General features: G+C 38.0%; 1 protein-coding gene across 1 annotated transcript in view; it reads right to left on the bottom strand.

Moving 5' to 3' along the window:
• Window positions 1–24,273, bottom strand: part of ITGBL1 (integrin subunit beta like 1) — a 146,263-nt gene that overhangs the window by 5,579 nt on the left and 116,411 nt on the right. Inside the window, exons 8-9 of the mRNA XM_009470236.2 lie at window positions 16,004–16,120; window positions 2,162–2,308 (exon numbers count right to left, since the gene is read on the bottom strand). Of these exons, the coding sequence (XP_009468511.1) occupies window positions 2,162–2,308; window positions 16,004–16,120 (264 nt within the window). The remainder of the gene's footprint in view (window positions 1–2,161; window positions 2,309–16,003; window positions 16,121–24,273) is intronic.

Here is a 24,273-nt window from a genome sequence, read left to right on the forward strand (position 1 = left end):
TGGGTACCCAGTAAGACATGATTTCCAGATACATATTTAAGCATCAAGAATATATTTGCCTAAAAAAAAAAAAAAAAAAGGCAAAAAAAGTTAAGCATAGAAACAAAAGTTACAAGTAATTAGGCTGTCTTTGCCTGTGATCCCCATCCTGCTCAGAGAAGAGGCAGGAGATAGAAGCCTCCTTGGCTTTTCACTGGCCACACACTTTCAGAAGTTATCTTATGTAGGTATTTCTCTACTGGGGCAAGCACTTACATATGACCAGCTGTTCCCACAATAAAGCTGCTATAGCATCTAATTTGACACAGCTTTATTATATTGACTGTCCTCAGGGCAACCTTCTGTGACATTGGAAGCTTACCTGTGCTTGGAGGCCAAAGAAACTTAAAAAAAAAAAAAAAAAATCCCACCAGCGTTGCTGAATATAGATTTAGGGCCAGGTTTGTAATTCCCATAGAAAGTAAATGCTGTTCAACAGTGTGCTACTACCTTAGAAAATCTGGGCCTTTGGAGCCACCATTCATGCAGTCAGATTTAAAAGCACTGCCTGCCTGCAGCTGGTTACAACCTAGAGCAACATACAGGCTGCTTCAGCCTACATCGGTGACCAGATCCCAAACCACCCCCACCCCCTGGGCAGCATAGCCAACAGAGGGGAAAAAATCCTTGATGCCTCTGCACATTCCTGCCAGATTATCTGCTCCCAAAGCCTTGGAGTAAATTGTAGCTTTGATATACGTGGTCAAAGTAATTGTTCTCAGAGTAAGACCCGCAGGCTGGAATAAATAGCTCTCAGCCATCCTTACAAAAAGGTAGCAGATAATACAAATATTGTAAAATTCAGCATCCTTTTTCATGTTTACATTTTTTTAGAATCTTATATAGTGCATTTCAGTGATTTTAAGCCTATTCACTCACCTTCACGGTTTATATAAAAAAATCACAGGGAGACCAAGGCTAAGAGAAGAAAAGTTAACTTCTGCAGTAAAACAGAGTAACTCCATTTCTCCAGTAACTCAGCATCCTCTTACACATACTAATTTAAAGATAGCCACATCTTCTTGAAACAATAGAGAAACAGTTCAGATTCCTAATTTTCTATGACATTTTGACAACTGAGGGGAAAAAACCCAAAACAAAATGGTGCAGTGTCAGACATCTGACAAGTAATAATACAGATGGAAGAAGGCCAGGCTGGAAACCCCATTTAAATTTCTGTTGCATTGAAATAAAAGTTACCAAAGGGACAACTGGAAATCTGCCTGATGTAGAAGGCTCCTAACTTTTTTTTTCCAGCTAGCAGGTTTCTTCCCTGTCTATGCAAGGGATATAGGAACAGAGGAACATGGCAGGTCCAGCCTGCAGTGGGTGCATTCTAGCCTCCAGCCAGTCCCACCACACGATTTTTTGTCTATTCTCTTTCAGAGATATTATTTACAAAAGGAGGCAGTTTGCACTATGGGGGGGCTAAAAAGCCCTCTTTCCAGTAATGCAATTTCCTAGCCTGAAAGACTGCAAGGTAAGAACTTCAGAGAACAATTTTAGATAATTATCAAGATTTTCTAAATTTTATTCCTCCCTCTGGCAATTTTTTATAGCTGGACTGAAGCTGATGCAACCACCTGAATAAAAATTAGTAAATGAGAGAGTTTGTGGGATTCTGTCATGGGGGCTGCAGATGTCTACCTTTCCTTTGCTGCTGTGTTGGGGAGCAGGGGGGATTAAGCATACCAAATGTTGCTGTTAAACACCCTCCTCGCTTACTGTTGCCTGAGATATTACACCTACCATCTTGCCCACTGCAGTTTTACTGCAGGTAGTGCCTCTGTCCCTCAAACTGGATGGAGCACTAATGGTTAGTTTATAATGTACAGCTGTTCAACGCAGACCCATCAGATAAACACATACAGGAAATTATATGCTATTAACAAATTGCATAGGAGAGCAATGCTGCCAAACATGTACGGCTGTGGTGGGTGTTTGACAAAATGGATGTAAGTGCATTTACGGAGCCAAATATAACATCATTTTAATAACAGATGCCTTTGAAAGAAAGGGTTACTAAACAACAGCCCACTGCCATGCACATTATTCTGCCAGAACATGATCGTTTTCCTCGGCCGGGGCACTGACATGGGGTAGCTCAGCTGCCAGTTCTTACCCTTCCCTGAGCATAATATGCCATCCGCCGACTCGCAGAGACTTCTGCTCTCCTCCTCTGTCATGTTGCACTTCCTTGAATGCTGGCACAACTTTCCAAACCACCCGTCCTGGCAAACGCATCGGCCGCATGAGCAGATACCATGGCCTGTAACAACACCAAGGTTGGTTATGAGCAAAACAAGCAGAAAGCAGTGACTGTGGTCACAAATGAGATCATCTTCAGACTTCTGCAGTGTGAAGTGCATGCTATGGGACAGACAGACAGATAGATGGACAGCACAACTTCCCAGCAGGGTGGCCTTCTTCAGTTCTCTCATTCTTGTGTTACACAGGGTGCCCTAGTGATAGAAAAGCATAGGCATGGCTCCCCTCGTCCGAACAGCTCAGCGTTAACTCAAATTTATGGGATGTCCCCTAATCCACGAGGACACACAACCCCTTCCCTCTCATGTCTTTAATCCTGCAGCGCAGCACTAAAGTCTCACCTACATATCCCATACTATCACCTGAAGAAGCAGACCCCAGCACAGGGCTGAGAGCAGCGCAGCACACAGCAGAACAGGCAAAGGAGCTAAAGCTGCAATCTCCACCAGCAGCCCATTACTGCTGGTTACCTGCCACAGCGCATGGAGCAGCTGATGTGCAAAGCCTGGACTCAACATACTTTGCAATTGCTATAGATTAACTCATACAGTTCAGGATGAAGATCATTCCCCCTGGGTCTCATGCAATTGCTAAAATTGGTTGTACGTAAACCTGACTGGCAACCTGCAAAGAGTTCCTCTCATCACCCTGACAACATCCTGTTTCTCTTCTGCATCTCTTCTCCAGACATAGCGATCCCAGCTCAGTAATTTAAAAGGTTTGGCACTTTCACTCCTGATACTGTAGTGAAATGCTGATGGAAGAGCAGGAAGGAGGAAAGGACCAGAGCACTCTCCAGAGCACATGCCTGTAGGACCTCAAGGCAGGACTTCGAAGAAGAATGAGCAGGCTACCATGGTGGGCTCTCTCCACAGGGACACATAGATTTCAATGCCCAGATCAAGACAAGAAGCCTGAATGAGAGGGAAGATGGACAGGCAGGAGGATACAGTAGTGAGGACATAGCTATCGAAAGATGATTACTAATAAGGGGGGAAAATAGAGGGAAATGAAAGGACAGAAAAAAAAGAGGGATGAGAAAAAACATAAAATAGAGGGTAAGTGAAGAGGAATAGATGCTGAAATGTTAGGGAAAGAAGGATAGGTAATGACAAGAGAGGGAAAGGTCAAAGAAACGCTAGAACCTGGGTCAAAGATAGACCCTAGAAGCTACAGTCGATGTTTAAAAACAGGAGAAAAAAAGATTAAATAGAATTTTTGAGGATTATTTGTACAAAGATTAATACAAAAAGAAAATATGTTGAATAGTGAACTGAGGGGAAACTCTCTCCAGGAAGAAGCGAAAAGTGTCAACAAATGCAGATAAGAACACAGAAATGGAAAACGGAAGAAAAAGAAATGTCTCCCAGCCAGAATTTCACTTTTCAACCGTGAATAATATTTCTGCAGCAGAGAATACCATTCCTTAGCTAATCAGTTTACTGGGCTTAAAAGAAGCAAATTATATGTACCAGTGAATGTTGTCCTATCCTACCTGCTATGTAGGGCAAGGGAGTGGAAATGAGGGGACTGAGATAATTTGGGAGCATGGGCTGGAAGAAGGGAACAAGCAGTAGGAGTATCTGGCAAAGCATTGAGCTGTAGGATGCAGAAAAGCAAACCAGAAATTTTGCTTTTCTAATTTGTGGACTTCTCATGAGGCAACAGTGCAACTTGACATTGTGAACTGGGAGGCAGCACTGGTAGAAGCCAAAAGGAGAGACAAACCTTGCAGTTGGTTATAAGTGGAACTCCTTGTTTTACTGACGGACAAATACTTCACTAATTTAAATTGGAAAATAATGGAAGCTCCAAAGTCTTGGAGCTGTCATCTACAGTGACCTAAATGTTCAGAATAATTATTGTACCCCAGACTGTGTATTGATTTTTTTTTTAAATCTTATTACCTATACAACTTTAAATGCTCAGTAACAATGACATCTTATTATGACAGTATTCCTCCCTACTTCTGCAAGTGACATCCAGCAATTACAAATTTACATATATGCATTTAACATATATCAAATATTACAAATTGATAACTAGCAAAAATAAATGCTTGATGCTACTTTAGCTTCTGTGTTAGATTGGGAAACAAGAACAACTATACTACAAACCAAAATATAAGAGGTAGAAAATGAGCATATATACTTTCCCATATGCTCCTTCCAGGTAGATGACATGCAATTGTCTACATTAACTTACTATAGCTAAGCTTCTGTCAGAGCATTTTTATCTGCCGTATTTATTTTTTCTTAGTAACATATAGATTAGATTTGAGAATAGGTCAACCACTGAAGAGCAAAATACACAACTGGATGTCAGTGTTGGAAAATTATTTGTGGAGATACGAATACTTGTACTCATTTTAGCAACAAATAGTAAGAAATCCATGCTGATTTCACTGATAAAATAATTTTGTATTTTTCTTGTACAGTCATTATGATTTACAGAATGCAGAGACTGACCATGTCTGTAAAGCCTTTCCACAGGTCAAATAAAAAGGTAATGAATAATCTACTAATTTACAGCAAACAGAGTTTACAGTTTACCACATATAATTTTGACGTGTTTTTCTGAGATGCCAATTCCTCTCCTCCTTTATGCCATGTAAACCCTCAAAACATAAAGGATTCTTTTGTCTCAAGTAATCCATTTACCAAAATAATATTTACTCCTAGTTGATGCCAGCTTGGGCAGCTGCAGCTCTTTGGATGCCTCATCCATCAGAGTGGTGAGTACGCAAGTGCTTAGCCCAATGCTTGTTAACTCCTAGCTATCTTCTGTGTGTGCTAGCCTGAGAATAACTGCTTTACATGATTTAGTTGTGTATATCCTCCTTGCAGAGGCTCTTTGCATTTGTCTGAAGATGTCCAAACAAGCCAACCGAAAGGAAGGGCCAAAACATTATAAGCAACTGCTTTCAGTTGAATGTAATATTCAAATTACATTCAAAGTGTCCCAGTTTCATTCCAATGAATCCCAGACTTTCAAAAATATGAGCAAGAGCAGCAACAAAAAGGTGCTGCTCTTGCTTATAACTCCTTTTAGATTTGAATATAATTCTCTTCATAGAGGAGTATTAAATTCAAGAATACAGCAATCATAGAGCAAAGGGAAAAGAAAAATGTCTAATTGAACTCCAGCCCAACTGAATTGGCTAACATGATAAAATACTGATGTAACTATTCAGATTAAGCAGATTTACTGGAAAGTGTTGGTCTATCATCAATTCAGATTTAACATAAACAATTAAAATCACAATCTAATTGCATATTGCAATGGCTCTGAAACTATAGATCTTCATTGATAAAAATCTATGTTAATGAATATTTAAATAAATAACAGAATGCTTTAAATATTAATCACCAAACAGAAAGAAAGACTGTGATGGGGGAGAGGCAAAGGAGAGAAAAAGATGATGATAAAGATACTGTCACTTTGTTTACAATTATCAATAAATCCAATAATCACAAGATTTAAATGGGAAATATGAATGCAGCAACAAAGCAAGCTGTGACAGATTACTAGCAGAGGTCCATTAAACCCAAATCAACCAAAATCAAACTGGATACCAGGATGAATTATTTCTTACCATGCCTGGAAATAAAACTGTGGGGTTGTGGGGAACTTCAGTTTCGGACCACTCATGCAACTGTTGTTGGAGTTCTCAAAAAAAACTGCATGATAATTTTCTAACACAAAAGGCACCACTACACAGGAATGTCAGCATGATGAAAAAGGTGAAGTAATCATTGCAGAGGAAGCTGGTTCATATTTGTAGACTAACTGTTTATAACCAGGTGATGTTCACGAAGGGAACACTGAGGCCAGCCCCAAACAAAATTTGGCACCTCAGGAGAACAAGTTTCTCAAATTAATATAATAAATATATAATAAAGTCAATATTAACCAGAAATGGAGGAAACAAATCTTTAGCTATAAAAATATGAGTTTGACTGTCCTCTATGAAGGATTTATCTGATAGTCCAACAACATTCTCACAGTAAGAGAGAAGTCCACCCAGGTCTAATGGTGGAGAGATGCTACGAGTTAGGAATGAGAAGGCTGTACAGCCAAAGAAAGAACAATGAAATAGATAGCAACCAATACAAATGACAAATTTTGTTGTGAATAAAATGGACATAATAGGAAAAAAAACAAACCCAAAGATCTATAACTGGATGAAAAATAAGAAGTTTAAAAAGTGTACTAGGAATATGAAAAATCTCAGCATAATGCAGGATCCCTGATTTAGAACAATACAATAAATGAAACAAATATTTCTTTCTGTATTTAAACAGAAACAGGATTTTCTATTTTATTTTTACAAGACTATGATAAAGAACTTTCCATTATATTATTAACATAAGAGAATATTAAATAACATCTATGTGGGAGAAATATTTCTAAGTGAGCAGGCTTCGTTAACCTGCCCAAATATGCTAAAAGAGTTGGTAAAAACATTACTGGATCACTGATTTTTAATTTTATTTTTATATTTATTGAATACCAAGAGAATGCCATAAGACTGGAACAGTTGTGACAACTACAGTTAGAGAAACCTAGAGTAAATGTGAAGTGAAATACTGATTGTCTATCATATTTTCATAATAGGTCACCTGGTATTGCCCAAGTCTAATAAAGGTGGACTATGGCTCCAGTTTGAGCAACACAACAGGCAGGCAGCTTGGTAAAACCTTCAAGTGAAACACTGTCGTGAAAAGGGGTAATGCCATCCTTGTATGCATATAACAGGAGAGAAGGGAGTAGGAACAGAAATAAGTAGGAACATTTAGAGCATTGATGAAATGGACATTAAAGTCCTGCAACTCACTGTGATATCCATGTTTGAAGAGATTTTGAAAAACTTGGAAGAGTCCCAAAAAGTTCCAAAGAAAGAATTCAAAGGGCAGAGAAAATGGCTTGTTAAAAGAACTTCAAAGATCTGTATCTGCTTAGCCTATTGGGAGAAAAAAAAAAAAGAGAAAAAAAAAAAAAGGCTAAGAAGCGTTTCAGCAGGATCTGAACTACCTTCTTTGAAGGTACTAGAATGGGGATTCTCAAGCTACCAGAGAAAGACAAAGCAAGAACCTGAGAGAAAAGCTGATACTGACAAATTCATTTGAGAAACGAAACAGCATTTGAAACACGGATGATGACTATTGGAACAAACTTGCTAGTGATGTTGGCATGGGCTGCAGATGTCTTAGAGTCTTCAGAGCATGGCCTTCTCAGAGACAGGCTTTAGTTGCACACAGTACACAGACTTCAACACAGGGGAAGCCTGGCTATAGTGTAACGGCTATTTCTAGCTTAATATACGAGGTTCAACATATAAGCCCCTTTTGGCTTTGCAAATTAATATCTATTAATCAGCGTAAATGTTGATGCATTAGCAATTCCTTTACTGCTCATTTCAAGAGAAAGATTCAATTAAAATGCTTTTTAAAAACTAAATCATATTTTATGCTATCCGAAAAGCTAAACGAACTATGTTCTCTCTGCATCTATGTAAAGTCTCAACTTTTCAAACACCTGCACAAATGTCTGGGTGACCAGGACAGAAATCTGTAGTGCATTTAAAAGAAAAATTAGGAGAGTAAAATTAGCTAAGTTAAATCAAATTAATTTAATACAGAATATACCATGCACATTAATACCTGTACTGGCTACATTAGTCACTCTCATATCTAATTCAATACCTACTGATCCTTTTGAATTTATCTGTTGCTGTCCCTGGATGTGCCTCAGAACTAGGGTGAAGTAGTTAAGTGCAAGGACACGGGTGTTGAATCATTAACTCTCTCCTTAGTGTTGTCAAAATGAAACCCTAAATCGCACTAGTTTTATGCCAGGTAGACTCCGACTTCTCCACTACCTAATACAGTAATTTTCAATTTTTTTAGCACCAGTTTTACTTCTTTTTTTTCCCAGGAGAATCAATTGTATTTTTCAATAACAAATACCATAATCAAAATTCTCTATTAAATAGTATAAAAATGTCTCGTGAATTCTGTAACAATTATATGTATTTCAGATTCCTCAGTCAAAAGAACATGGTCCCTGCTCTGAAGACTTTTCAATAGAAAAGATAAAAAACCTGTTGGGTTGGAAACAAACTATGATTTTAACATAATAGGAACCACAGAGAAATTACGGGTTCGATTGAGATGCGTAGTGCCATTTGACATACCCTAAGATATCAAGGACATCCTCATGATGGTGGCGGCTATGTAGGCATCCCCGTGCCCATGTGGAGATAAGCTGGGGTCAGGCAAGGGTAGCCTTTGGCATCAGAAATCATACAAGGTGCCTAACTTTAGGCTTTGAAATGATGGCCCAGGTAGTCTGAGAAGTCATGGTAGAGTCAGGAGTTGAATTCATACTTCTGAATTTTCAGACCAATCAGTGCCAAAAGCTGTCTTCAGCTGGGAGATAGGCTGGTATTACTTTTCTCTCCTAATTTGCATTTTAGGTATATTAGAGAGTTCCATAAATGTCCTATATACATCTGTTTCTGTGAAGCAACATTAGTGCAAGAAATGAGGAAATTGTCTGACAGCAACTGCACCATAATATTAATACTTAGCTTTGCTTAATGAAGCATACCATTAATCATAACTCTCTCATTTTTATGGTTATGGTATTATTGGTCCTCATAAGAACATGCTATCTGAAAATATGTTTCTGCTTCACTGAACAGATGACAAAAATAAATGTCTTTCATGATTTCTGCAGTATGGACCTAGAACTTTCATAAAAAAGAATTCACAGTTTCTGTTATATGTCTTTATCATATAATAACGCACAGTTATACTCCAAAAGAAGAAAGGCAGGCAGTACTTCCTCTGAATCAGATTACTTAGCCTGGCTGAATAGTAATTAAAATTTTATATTCAAAGGAACATGTCAATTAGGGGCAAGCTATACCAGCCTTTTGAGAGGCAGCACTTGCACTGTACATTCTGGTGATGACTATGCAATCCTTCACTAATTGTAACAATATGATGTGGAAGCTCTGTCTCTGTTGTAAAAGTTTAAAACATCAGAAAGCTGGGAATTGTGGCTTTAAGTATATGTACACCTGATAAACCACAGCTTTTCCCTTGTTCTCTGCCAATACATAGAGATTTATATTGGAAATCTTAAGGCTGGTGTGAATGACATATGAATGGAAATGTGTAGGTAAGCACCAGAAGAAACACCAGAATGAGGTTGAAAACATGACCTGTATTGATAATCAACAACACATTCACAGCACTAAAACTGAGTAATGTACTATTTTGCCAAAGCGAGAAGGTCTGCACGCTGGTAAAGCAATGTTATGATGACTTTCATGATGACTTGTCAGCAGAAGACGATGTGCTCAACACAGACACAGCACATAACTTGTGTCATTCCTTTCCTTGTGAGCCGAACAAGAACAGCATTGTCCTACGAATGTCAAAAATCAGGAAGCACAGACAACAGGCACCAGACTTGCCTAAAACTTACAGAGATGAAAGTAAGCAAAATCGTGAGTCAAAAGGATTATCCTAACTGTTGGGTCCTAAACGATATAAAAGACATCTAAAAACCAGTTTGTTGTTGTCAGTCAAGATGAAACAAAAGGACCAACTGAGAGCTAGATGGGTGGCATCTCTTGTCCATCTTCTGTGTCACACACAAGTGATCCTGACCAAACTACTTAAATCCAGACACTTTGATGCTTGTATGTGGATGCGAGAACTCGAGTGAATGAAATCAATGAGAGAATGTGTCTGAGTGGTGAAAATTAATTTACTTGGGGATTTTATAAAAAAAAAAAAATATTAACTTCCCCTCCCATAAAGTCTCATGGAGAGTTTTGCTGCACTGGTTTCCTACAGTTAGAGGACAGAGAGGTGTGAAGGCAGACCTGAGTAAGGAGGGAAATATTAATTACCTCAGCATTTCCTTCAATACAGCAGCTCCTCCAGCTTTTACAAGCCTTTATACTACAACCTGAATCTTGAACTAATGAGAACTAATGCCTTTTGGTAAAAACAATCAAAAATATAGCTATATTTACTCTTTGATGTGATATGCTGTTACACAACTGGATTCCCTACAGTGTTAGGATTATATTTTGATGTGCTGTGGCCAAAACAAATAGTTAAAAAGTCATCAAAGTGAATTTGTGAATTTCCTTACTTGAAAATAAACAAATCAGACTTCTCAAAGTATTCTATTGTCACCAAAGAACTAGCTTACTCGGATGACCAGAGGCTTAGTTGTTTCTTAGTGTTGAGGACAGTGCAAACATCCATGACTAAATATTAAAAGGTCTTATCAAAGCTGATTATCTAATTGGCGGCCCACTATATGAAGCACAGACTGACATACTGACATAAAACAAAATGGGAGCATCCCTAGAAATACATAAGGGCCTTGCTGTGAGTTACCTGTTATGAGTTTCAACTTTGCTAGTAGCCCTAGTGAAGAATTTGTGTGGAGCTTCAAACAATTTTGTACTGTTTTTGTTGGGTTTGTTTTTATTGTAGGTTTTTTAAGCAGCATAATCCTGCATCAACCAGTAGCATGCAGAGGACCCAAAAGGACTTCTGTTTTATTCCTTCAGTGGTTGCTACTTTGCTGTGACAACAACCCACAGTGAGACCAGTAATGGTTCAGAGAACAAATCAAAATGAATGGAGTTAAGAGCATTATTGAATCAATTTCAAATTGATCTTTACTGTTGTCCTGAATTCTTGTTGCCTGCCTGCTCTCAATTCTGAAAGAGAACAGAACATAATGGACAACAGTCAACCCAGTGAGGTGGAGCAGCCAACAACGACATCAACTGAAAGACACGACTGGACACAGTAGAGGAACAAATAACACTTGAAAGCTCAGGACACATCTGCAGCTAGCAGCACGGCCCTAACCTCAGAGGATAGAGAGAAGTATCTCTCCAGGATACAAGATAAGTGAATATCAAGTCTGGGGTACATCAGTGACATAACCATGCCAAGAAAGAACTTGTGCTGGCAAACCTGTGATTCTCTATTCATGTGTGTGCACCAAAAAAACTTACCTTGCACATGAAAGACTCAAAGAACCAAGTAAAGCAAGAAAACCCATGATGTTAAATGCTGCTGTGGATCAACACTACAATACACCTGGGCAAATCATACATCATTGAAAAAAACTGAGCTGTAGGGAATGGGCCTTTAGGTGGAACATAGCAGTCTCAAAAAGGCTGCATGAGACACCTCCTCCAGCCATAGCATATTAAGTCTCTGTGCAGAGACACAGACAAAGGAAGGGGAAGACGAAGGAAGGAGCTGGCAAGCAGGTCAAGGGGGGTGGTTCTCCCCCTCTACTCTGCTCTTTTGAGACCCAGCCTAGAGTACTGCATCCAGTTCTGGGGTCCCCAGTACAGGAAAGACATGGACCTGTTGGAGCAGGCCCAGAGAAGGGCCACAAAAATGATCAGAGGGCTGGAACACCTCTCCTGTGAAGAAAGGCTGAGAGAGTTGGAGTTGTTCAGCCTGGAGAAGAGAAGGCTCCAGGGACACCTTATTGCTATCTTTCAATACTTAAAGGGGGCTTATAAGAAAGATGGAGAAAGACTTTTTTCCAAGGCCTGTAGTGACAGGACAAGGGGCAATGGTTTTAAACTGAAACAGGGTAAGTTTAGATGGGACATTAGGGAAATATTGTGTATTATGAGGGTGTTGAGACACTGCAACAGGTTGTTCAGAGAAGTTGTGGAGGCCCCATCATTGAAAATGTTCAAGGTCTGGTTGAACGGGGCTTTGAGCAACCTGATGTAGTGAAAGATGTCCCTGCCCATGGCAGGAGGGTGGGACTAGATGATCTTTAAAAGTCTCTTCCAACCCAAACCTATGATTCTATGGTTCTATGATTCTATGAATCCATAGCAGAGTGCTGTGGAATCTATGCCAAGTCCTCCTTCAACCTCTGTCTTTGTGGAGATGTAATGTCCCTATTCCTGGTATTGCAATGATGGACAGCTGAATTTTTAAGTGAATGACTCACTACGATCATGGAGAAACATGGTAATAGGGTCTCACTCAGTTGTACCCTAATTTAGTATATCTTTCGCCTCATGTCTTTCTACCATTGCATGGACAGCTGTTCTGGAAAGCAAGCTATTAATCAATCTCTGCTGGTCAGAGGAGGCCAGTAACAATTCTTATTCAAACCATTTAGGTTGTCATTCACATTTCTCATTTCAGCAAGCACTGAACCTGAAAACACTCGTCTTCCTTCCTTGTGCTTTACAGGCACTCAGTGCTCACTGTCAGGCCCTGCACATTCACAGAGTCCAGCTTACAGTTCTCTGAAGCCAGAGTTACTAGCAAGGGCTTATGTCCTGACAGTGATTGCCTAGGTACCAACAGTGGTAGAAAAGTAGTACTGAAAAGAGGAGAAGGAAAGAGGAAGGAATAAGCAGTTCAGCAAGAGGTGTCAAGAGGTTCAGGCTGAGATGGAAGCATGGACAAACTTAAAAGGAAGAGATGGGTGTGCCACTACTGCAAAATTAATGAGAGAAGTTTTTTGAATAGATAAGTTGCAAAAGAGGAAAGAAAATAAGGTTAAAATTGGTAGAATCTCCTAAAAAGGGAGATATAAGAATTACCGTATATCAAAGGAAACATTCAAAAATGTTATCAGGATAGAAAGTGATAGCCAAGCAAAACATCAGACAACTACTAAAAAGTAGGACTGAAGCTATCAGTAAAATCAGAGGCTATTGAGGATCTGAAAAGGATAACAATGACAGAAATTCCTACATTGGGTCAGAAACTGTAGGAAGAGACATTTCAATGAAAATGTTGGTGGAAGCCACAGTGAAAGATGAAGTCACAGAAAACACATAAGGGGTAAATGGCTGATATTATGAGTTTGAAGGTGAGGGAAGCTGAGGGGAATTCACTTGCTAAATGGTGAGCAAACAGAAAGCTGCAACTCATGAGGACTCTCTGAAGATAAACATTCCTCTACTTAGTACTTACACCTAAATAGGTGCTGCCTTAAGTTATCGGGGTGTGGGGGGGTGACATCTTCAGGCAGGTGGATCAGAAGCACAGTTGGACACTGGATGGTCAAAGAAAATAAGGTTTCAGGATCTGCCAGCAGTAAAAAAAGAAGAAAAAACAGAAGGAAAAAAAATAAAGGAAGGAAAGAGAGGGAGAGAGAGCGGAAATGAGGGAAGGAGCCAGTCCAGAGCTCCAGCAGCCAAGAGAAGGAAAAGTGGTGTATGGAAGAGACCTGAGTGATTAGTAAGACATTTGTGTTTGTTAATTTGAATCTCAGCACACTTCACATGGAAGAATCAGAGAAGTGCAAACAACCAAACACTTTTGTGGCATGAGAGCAGAAAGAGAGGAAGGGGAAAACAGTTCTTGGCTATAAAAGAAAAAAGTGGATGGAATAATGCAATAATAATAATAATAATAATAATAATAATAATAATAATAATAATAATAATAATAATAATAATAATAATAATAATAATATAGGAACATGCTTCAAGGAGTAAATTACAACCAAATCTAGAATAATCTGAAAATGTCTAAAATTATATTTAGAAATACAATAGACAGAACAGCAAATAAATTATCAAGAATATGAAAAAGTAATCTGCCATTTTTTTACCACTGGAATCCCAACAGACCTACTACAGAAAACCAATAATTTTTAGAGGATGGTATTAGTAGTGGCATGACTTCTGATTGGGAAGACGAAAACTCTAGAGACCAGCTTCACCTCACCAAGTTCAGACAGCTGTGAGTGAGCAAAGATGCTCTAGTCTCCCTTGAGGCACTTCAGAGGTCAGCTCAGATCTTGGTGGATTTAATCATCACTTTTTGCCATGCTTCCTCCTCTCCTTTTACTTACAAGAAAGCCCAGGACAACAGGATTCCTGATTTGGTGCTTATTCTATGATTTTGGGGAAAGTATTAGGAATGGGAATAATCAGCTCCCTGGAACAGCAAAAATCAGAGGGTGGGCCTTCTGAAGTCCTGTCAACAGATGCTGTGCAGTGCAATTTCAAACAGGGCACTTGAATTGCATTTTCCCATATAAGTCCTTTCACCTGCAGGGAACCATTAGTAACTAAACTATTAGCTTGAATGGAAGTGGAGAAGTTGAGCTTGCTTGAGACTACTACGGATTCATAAGTTCATGAGCTGGCTTTCCATTCTATTTGTTGTTTCAAATTTGGAAAATAAGCTTAAAGCGTATGGTTTTAAAATTAGTTAATTAATGTCTGCCATTCTCTTTGGACAAAGCTATTTAGACTAAAGGGGAGAGTTTATTCAGGTGAAAGTGTGACCTAGAGTGTCTCCTGCACAGTAAAAAATTGGACACTGGCTCAAGTGTTGAGGTGATTATTCATTTAAGTGTAAGGTGCTCTAGCCAGCAACAAAAATTAAAATTATCACTGTATCCTTCCTAATAAGGAAAAATGGAATTTTTTTCTATAATTTCCAAAATGTGCAATGTAATTAGCAATATTAACATTGAAGCATTGTCATCGAATAACGTAAAATATGAATGACATAAACAGAAGAGATATTTTTAATCATGAAAGATGATGAATTTTGGTTCCCAGCTACTTAATTTATAACAAATATGACCCAGCTTTTCAGTGCTTTTATCTGCTTTCATGTCCTTTAAACAAAATTAAATTTCAAATTATTCTTTATCTACACATTCATATTATTGAACTACACTGAATATTATAAACTATTATTATGGCTGGTTAGACATTCAAACTAGAATTTTCCATGTATGCCTACATTCTGTATGGCAGAGACCTTGATGAAATATTTCCTGTAGTTAGAATTTTTTATGTACCCAAAGATTATGAAGCAATATGTTTTTTCTTACATAGAAATAATGAATATAATAAAGCATGTCATTCTTCATACCAACTACTTTGTTAATGTTAAGAATCAAAGAGTAATTTTAAAAATAAAGGAAATTAAATCCAGAAAGAGAGCATTTAGGACAAATACTACTCACCTGTTTTTAAAATACCATATGCTATGTATGCATTTACATATCTAAAACTAACTTGAAATATTGCTTAACACCAACATACATTACTGAAAAATCAACAAGGGAGGTTTTCACTGTCAACATTAAAATATACCATCTGCCTGTACAATTACTATGACAATGTATGTCAAGCATTTTAGATTCTTTGATAATATATTTTTCATAATATATTTTTATTACTTTTTTAGAAAACAGACATATCACTGTCAGTGAATATGAAATATTCAGAAGTAATGCTGGCCATTATTAACTTTAGGTAAAATACAACATTCTCAGTAAAACATCAACTGTACTAAACACAAAGTAAAATTACCTAATTTTTCAGGTTTTCCTTTAAGTGTCTGTATTCTTCTCTAATGAACACTGATGGAATTTGGGATATACTACACTTCTTACATTTATGCTATTAGGTGTATTTAATCTACTTCATTGTTAGTGTTTCTGAAGTTTTAAAATAAATATTCACAAACATATCCAATATTTATATAGCTTGTTTCTTACAAAAATTTATAATCTATTATAATTAATCAGTGATGTCAATAGTCTATAGTGACATTACATTATAAAACCAGGGGGAACAGAAAGTTATAAACTGTCAAGACTTATATTAATTATATTATATCAAATGAATGCATACCCCCACAGACATTGCCGTCCACATTTTCACACTGTCGATCATCACATTCACAGTTTTTGCCATGAATTCTGTTGTCTCCTGGAGGGAAACAAGTGCATTGGCCACATTCACATCTCCCTGTAAGAATAAAAAATTGTTAGAGTCATGATTTCAGTGAAGTAAAATAAAGGAAATAAAAAAACAAACTTATTCTACACCCTACCCACCAAAGACAAACTACAAGTCACTCTGTATTAATCAAAGTATGCACATAAACACTATTAAAAAAAAACCAAACAAACAAAAAAAACAAACTGTCCCTCCTCCATGGCAACCAGAAGCAAAGTATATCACTGTTATGTCTTGGTGGAAACAGCAACATTAAGCAATCATCGGCATTGTATATTTTTCACATCTCAACTTGGCAGAACAGAGCTATGGCACATGTTTAACTGTATAATTAACCTCTATGAATGATCTAAAATATTTAGCACATACCTCAGAAACTCCAAAATGAATGTGATTAGAATTAAACAGTCTATGCACAGGGCTATCTAAGATACTCTCTATTCATGTAGAAACATAACTCTTCAAATACTTTGTCAGGCATTTGGAAAGCAAAAATCCCTATAATTTTTCTTGTCTAGACCTGAGGAAACAGAAGTCAAAAGCACAACTTCTGTCTTCCCTTCCATCAACCTGTTCACAGGAGAACTCCCCAGTGCTTAAAGGGGGAATAGACTCAGCCAAACTCCCATAGATCTTCCACTCTAAAGCCCTCAGAGCAGTGAATAATAAATGGTCAGATGTGAAAAAAACTACAGTCAAGGACAGTCTTACGTTGCACATATATAAAACAGACTCAGTTCAAGGTAACATTGATTTTGTTATTTCCTAACTTCTAAGAGTTTGCCTCCGTATTTTTTAAATCGTTTTAATGCAATGCTACTGTGAGAATGCTCTAAATATGACACAAACCATGGATCAAAGTAATACATTTCACGGGCTTGGGAAAAGATATCGTGTAAAAAAGGGCCACCAGAGACATGGATGCAGAAAAGCCTGTTCCTCACGATCTAATTTCATCATAGCAGCAGTGAGACTCAACCTGGGCCTGGACACTTCTCTATTGACTGCAGAACCCAAATTTACAGTAGGAGCAACTATAGCAACAAAGCAAAAAAACCCTCCAAGTGCAGTTTTTCATTATGTCACCAAACAGTTCAGCATGCACAATATTTTCTCAACATTTGCTGAAATATTTTGCTGAGTGGGAAAGGCCTGTTAAGGAGAACCTTAGTGGGGCTTTTCTAACTGTAGATTTTGTGACAATAAAACCTTTTAGGTCAACATACTGCCAGATCATTGTTAATCTATTTTTCTTTCAACTTCTAAACCAAATTTTTTACATTTGATTTTTCAGAAAAAAACAGTCTAACTAAGCTGGAGTAGAGTGGGTATCTTATTACTTATGGAAAAATTGCCAGCTCATTTTATAGCTGCTTTATTGGTGCATCTTCCCCACCATCAATGTACATTGCACTTTCGAGCTGACATTCTGTGTGTCAGGATTCAATCTAGGACATTTTATGACCAACTTAAAGTGCAAGAATCTTTAAAAAGACATGCTTATAGAAAGAATTAACAGCAAATGCTTCATGATACCTTTATAATATACATAATTTTAAAACTATGTTGCATTGGCAATTATATGAGGATATTCATCCCAGAGAGAAACTTATTATAGGAAGCGCATCTACCACATCACGAAATACAGTTGTATTTGGTAATTACATCAACATTTAAGATATGATTGTCCACAGAATGATTGATGTTATTTGCCTGCATTCTCTAAGCTACAGTTATTTGCCAAGGACAGTTACATTAGCAACTGGAACAAAATCATTTCTTAGTACTTAAATATACAGAGACTTTTAATGAGTCCAACTTGTTATTTGGCGCTCTCGCAGTCTCTTTCCATGCATCCACTTTAGACAACCTGGCTACTTCTACAAAAATGTCACATTGCAGTGTCCCAAAGCACAGTCAGTCACCTGTAGACAGACAGGTACCTGATGAACAGGACCCATGCGTTGTGAAGACTCTATGAAATAAACAAAAGAACCATTTTTAACAGTGGTATCCTGGCCAACTAATGCTATAATAAGGAGGATGCCTGAAGGACAATAAAATCAGTTTAAGCAAGTTGCTTTGAAGAGAGGAGTCAGCAGAGACGGAAAATCCTCCAGAGGGATGAGCGAAGGAAGGTTCTGTAATGAGACTCCTGCATGTTCTGCAATCAAGCTTTACCTGCTATAATGCTTAATTTAATAAGTCAGAATGACCTGAGCGCCGAGTGGCTGGGCACTTGCACTGGAATGGGAACAGGTTCCTCTCAGTCCCTGCTGCAATTAATATTTATTCATTTTAGTTAATGTGCAATAGTTTCACCAGCAAAAAAAATGAGGAATATCACATCCCTAGGCAGATAGGGCACATTTTTGTCATGTAAGAGATACAAGCTCAGGCTGTCTTCTCAAAATTGAGCACAAAGGGGATTTAGGCCCTACTTTCTCAATCTTCTCATCTTAGCTAATGAATAGAACACTAATACATATATTCAAAAAGCCCAAATTCCTTGTTGATATCTGTGCCTTGTATTTTATTTTGGCTGGCTCCCACCTAAGCTCAGGGTATGAGTTAGATCATCTGACTGCGGACCTCAGCAGAACTGAAAGTGTCTTGAAAATGGAGAGAAACCTCAGTCAGTAAGTGCTCTGGAAAAGGAATTCTCTCAGCTATTTCTTTAGTTTTAATTATTCAAAGTTACAGTAGTTTAGTACACTGCTGCTGATACTGATACTCAAATTATTAGTTCATCATTCCTTTTCTTTTACAAATGTGACCAAATAAGCACTAGGAATATGAGAAGTGAATTTAGTGGTGGCACTAAATAATTGCAACTTTGTACTCATTTAAAAAGTATACTTTACCTCCAAAAGTACTGAGATTTTGGTTGGGTTATGTAAGGTGGGCACACTCTGTGGAGATAATTTAACGGAGAATTAAAGTCCTTTTGCTTCTGAACAACTAACTGTATAGGATGTAGCAAACGTAAACTTCAAAGGCTCAGTTTATCACCATATAGATAAACACAAAAATTAATAGCATTCGGTAACAATAAATTTCAGGTTGCTTCCCTGGGAAAACTAGGAGTAGATATTTGCAGGTTAAGTTTGCTTCAGCCATACTACTACTTTGTTAGATGTATCTGCTACTGAAATAACAGAAGCCACACCTTATTCTGTGGCCTTCTCCTCTTAGTTATTGTGACAAAATACTTACCATACAAATTCAATCGTTCAAAAGTAATTTGAAGCTCACATTATACTGAAAAGGGATCAGCACTTTACTAAACATACTCTTTCTTTGTCTAGAATAATGGGTTTACCATAGCAACCTGATTATAGAGGGAAAGCTACTGCCAAACACATCCTAAATTCTCTTAAAATTCCAGGGCATACAGAAACAGTTAAACACAGGAGGACTATAATATTCTGCACCTTCTCGACCATCTGTGCAAGAGCTACACTTTATGAGTAAAAAGAAACAAGTTCATCTCAGATATTTTATAGCAAGTGGCTTCCTCTCCTCCTCACTAAACAGGGACAGTAAATTTCATCATCTGATGACTTCAGATGAAGGAAGCTTTATGATGGAGGTTGTGTTAGCTATTAGCATTGAAAAGCTTAACCTACTTATTGCACTGCAAGATTCCAAAAATAGAATAATTATACAAGACATTTATTTGTCTACAATCTTAATATTTCTTGCACTCTTTCCTCCCATTGATATCAATAGGAGTATTAATGTATTACCGATAATTGTTGTTACTTGAAGACTGAAGAAAGACCAGCTTAGAGTGGAGGTTTTTGTTTTTAAAGGGAATTGAAGTGGCACATCTCAGTAAAACACATAAGTTTGTTAGATAACTGACTCTAGAATTTTAAAAATCCATGCCTTAAGCATTTAGCTTTTGATTTTATTCACCATTTACTATAGCATTTTTTCATTCCTCTTGTCCAACATTTATGAAAGCCTAACTAAAGTAAGCAGTGTCTAGGCTTACATTAAACCTGCTCCCATGCAAATTGCTGTGACCATTAGCTGCATGCATTCAAACCAATTTCCAGCTGCCTATATAGACTAACTGGAAGTCTCTTTTATACAGGCAATTTTCATTTTAAAACACTGTGCTAGAAGTATATAATTTGTGTAATAAAACATTTTTGCCTTGTTATTGCCAGTAAAAATATCAGGAAGAAACCGCAATAGCTTTCCATGTAAAAATAAACACTGAATATAATAAGATGTACTTCATTGTCTTTTCCTGTCTATAACTCTACAACATAAACGATTTTTCTGTGCATGGTGCTGAATTTTTATCTCCTAAATGAAAACAAATACATAATTTGTAAAATTTTTTTTAATGTGAAAGGAATACAGCGCAAATTGCTCTGAGATTGTGGTAAAAGCAAACCAGGTTCATCGGTACCTCGGAAAGACGGTGTTTCGGGCTAGTGATAAATAGAAGGGAATGTGCATTTAGGAAGGACTTTTCTGCCCCACGGCTGTCCCAGGCTTAACAACTGAAAGCATTACCTAGCAGAAATTGGCAATTTCTTTGTTATCAAGCCATCTCAGGCAACCCGAGCACATTCACTAAAGCTGAATTCACTTTCTGCCAGCAGAACCCATTTCATGCTGGATGGGAACAGATGATCTAAAATAATGTTCAGAAATGGCAAATCGGAGAAGGAGGATGGGAAGACTTGTACAGAAGACCACAAAGCTTCAGGGGACATAGAGGGTGGGGGGAAGCAGATGTGACTCAGGGAATTAATAGACAGGGTGTAGCAGCTTCAGGTAAGGAAAAGGAAAATTCACTCACTGAGTGGCGGAGGGAAAAAAGACCAGTGAAGGGAATAGACAGTACCACAAAATGGGCAAACAAAATGCAGCACTTCCCAAAAATAGGGTGGACAATCTCATCATGCCTTGCTCAGTCTGAGGTGTTAAGAGCAGTGTAATCCAGCTGAGCTTGATCAATGTGGAGAAATTTATAGACTCAAACGGAAAACAACTACAGATTTCTTAGCGGGCACACGGTTGGTTTATTTTGCATGTCCTGTTCCCAAAATGGCCTGGAATGGCTTCCCACACCTAGAATGGCTTTTCATAATAAAAATAATTTTTCATATAACAATATTGTATTGACTAGACAAAAAATAATTCTGCCTTATACATGGAGGGATTCCTGGCTTTTAAAATGCTGGTAATTCTTGGACCTGGTTGGCTGGTGGTTTATGAGGTGTCAGGAAAAGGCAACCTTTGGAAGCACCTTTAATACATGCAAAAGTAGCCTTAGAAACTGCTTAAACACCTGAATATATGGCTGATCTCAAACTCTGAAAATCTGGGGATTAGTTTCTTACAAGGACTTTGGGCGAGCGGGAGCAATGTTCTACTTGTAATATATGAACAATGTCATCTGCAACCTCTAGTTATGTTGGGAAAAAAATAAGCTTCCCTCCTCTAAAAAAGTTTTATGAACTTATAGCCATACAGTTCTGTTTGTCTCCAATGCTCCAACATGTCTGAAGATTTGTGACAAAACAGCTAGATGGGCTGGCTTAACTCTGGTGCTACCTCTTCAGCAAAATTACTTCAACATCTATATGAAAAAAACAATTCTCCTGCTGGACTTGAACATTCCTTTCTGCACTGAAGCGATATTTTACCATCTCAGGGAAATGAAGAACATCAGAGCCCCTAAACATGGTTTGTACAGAGCGCTCAGCTGTAGCTGCAGAGTGAGGAAGGTGCACAGTGCTGCTCATCACGACATGCTGCCCTTTATCACAGGTACCAATGTTAGTTCATTCCTCATGAGCGGCACGGTGACAGGAGCAGAGGCATGTTTGAGATGTATCAGTAGTGTGGCATCCTGGCTCTGCTGTCCTCTGCTCCTCATGAGTCTTTGCAGGAAAGACAGAAAGCCAACAGCCCAGGAGAGGACATCTTGTACAGCAACATCCTTGCATTTGAAACATCAGATAGGAATATTGACATTTTTGTATTTTAACTGAAGCTACAAGAACCACGAAGGATTTCTTTTCTTAGTGTGCACAGGATTGCTCTACTAGGCTGTTGAGGATTTGGGGTGGGGGGCTTGTTTTTGTGGAGAGCTTCTGGTGAAAACTGTGTTTTCCTTACAAGGTTCAAGCTACAAGCACTATTTTTTTTTCTGCGGTACATTGTGAAAAATAAAATTGTGCATTTATCTCCTCATACACTAGAAAAAATGTGCTGCAACTATTACAAGAACAACTACTTGTTCAGATTTGGGTTGGGAACTAACTTTTGGTTTCTAAATCATTACACAGAAAACAAACATGCCTTAAGTCTACTCATAAAAAGAGATTATTTGCAGCATGACTGACCCAAGACCTCAAATAAAGATATAAAAACTCCAGAGAAGAGCTTAGCTGAATCATACAGACATGAAATGAAATGAAAATTGCTTTAATAAATCTAAAGTAATTTCCAAACGTCAGATTTTCTCATTACTTTTTTTCAAGAATTTTGTACACTGAAGTGAACTTTTAGCAACAAGCTCTGCGATTTTTATTTAAATAGCACCAACAGTAGCTAAAGCATGTAAATGGGTTAAATATCTGTATTTTCCTTAATCTTACTAGGCACCTCTCAGTTGCAATAACTGCATCAGCTACTATATTCAGCACTATCAACACAACTGAAGTAATTGCAATCAACTAACTATTATGATATAACTATATCACACACTTAGAAGACTTGTATCTATAGCTGATGACTTTTTGTTCCAGGTTGCATTATCTCACCTTAGGCCCATATGTTGCTTCAAAGGCCAGGATGCTTTCACTAATTGCTTATGTTGATACACCTGTTTTTATTTTAATGTCCTTATCATGCTGGAAAACCTACTCCAAATCTGTGTTAAGTGCTCAGTGACACTCAGTCACATGTGAAAGGGGTGGGAACAGCTTAAAAGGCTTCACAAGGTGTGTGCAATGCAGAGAGTGTCACGGTGGCTCTGGGGACTTTGCTGTGCACAGTTTCTCTTATCCTTTTCCTTTAGGAGAGGTACCTAAATCCCACGTCTGCTCATCACCTACAATCAGTGTCTTTCAGTGCCTATCGGTACAAAAATTTGGCCTAAGAAAAACAGCAGAAATTCACAAATTAAGAAATTCCTTTGTTAAAGCTGCCTGAGACTTTCCACTATTGTATGTATGTTTTATGAAGTTGTTCACTAGTACAAAGTACCAAGCTGTCCCCTATATAATAAGGTGTGTGGGTTTTTTCTCAGACAGAAAATGTATGTTTCTTGTAATCTTTTTTAAATGGAATTGCTTTATACTGTGAAAGAATATTTAAAAAGGTCTGACAATTTAGTTTTTCCTTAAGGGAGAAAAAAAAAAGCAACACAGAAAACAAATATCCCTAAAATAAAAACCCTGGAGAAATAAAGGATGAGTATCTTATCCCAAACAACAGAAGTCTCACAACAGCGCAAGCAACTGAATATCCAGGACTGTAAAAGCAAGCATTATGCAACAGCAATTGCAAATGGCTGAGACTTGCCCCCCGCTTTAGTACACACAGCATGTATGACTGGAAGCCTAATTGCACAGTTGGCATATGGCATCTGAAGTAAATGCTCTTCCTTTGTGACAGCCTAATAGTGAAATACTTCTTTAGACAAATCCACTCAACAGCACCACTTTACAGATTTAGCATCAGATAGTCTTTTACAGCTCTTGCTGATCAGCACTACTGATTTGTATCTTCTTTTCCATGTTGCTTTTCTTTTTTCTTTTTTTTTTTTTCCTCCCTCTCTTTAAACATTTGGGTAAGAAGCACTGCCGTGCTGCTAGTTTCCTTTTCAGATTGTTAACTTGTTGACATCTGCTATCATCATCAAGCTGGCATGTCTCCTCCATCTGCCTCCTCTCAGTAGCAGTGCTTTTGAGGATACACTCCTTGAAGGCTGCTATTGTGTTTCTGCACAGCCAACAGGGAATTTCTAGAGGAGTTCCAGGAGAGGAGTCATCGAGAACACCCCTGCCCACTTTGCAAGTGCAGGATTTTAGCTGTATGCCTCGCTTTTCCTCGTGACATCTTCCTCAGGTCTCCTGTTGAGGGCACGCCCTTGACAATTCACTCACTATATTAAGGGGACAAGTAGG

This window comes from Nipponia nippon, unplaced genomic scaffold (assembly GCF_047370975.1).
Source record: "Nipponia nippon isolate SJK-2023a ecotype South Korea unplaced genomic scaffold, ASM4737097v1 scaffold_2, whole genome shotgun sequence".
In the NCBI taxonomy this organism is placed as follows: Eukaryota; Metazoa; Chordata; class Aves; order Pelecaniformes; family Threskiornithidae; genus Nipponia; species Nipponia nippon.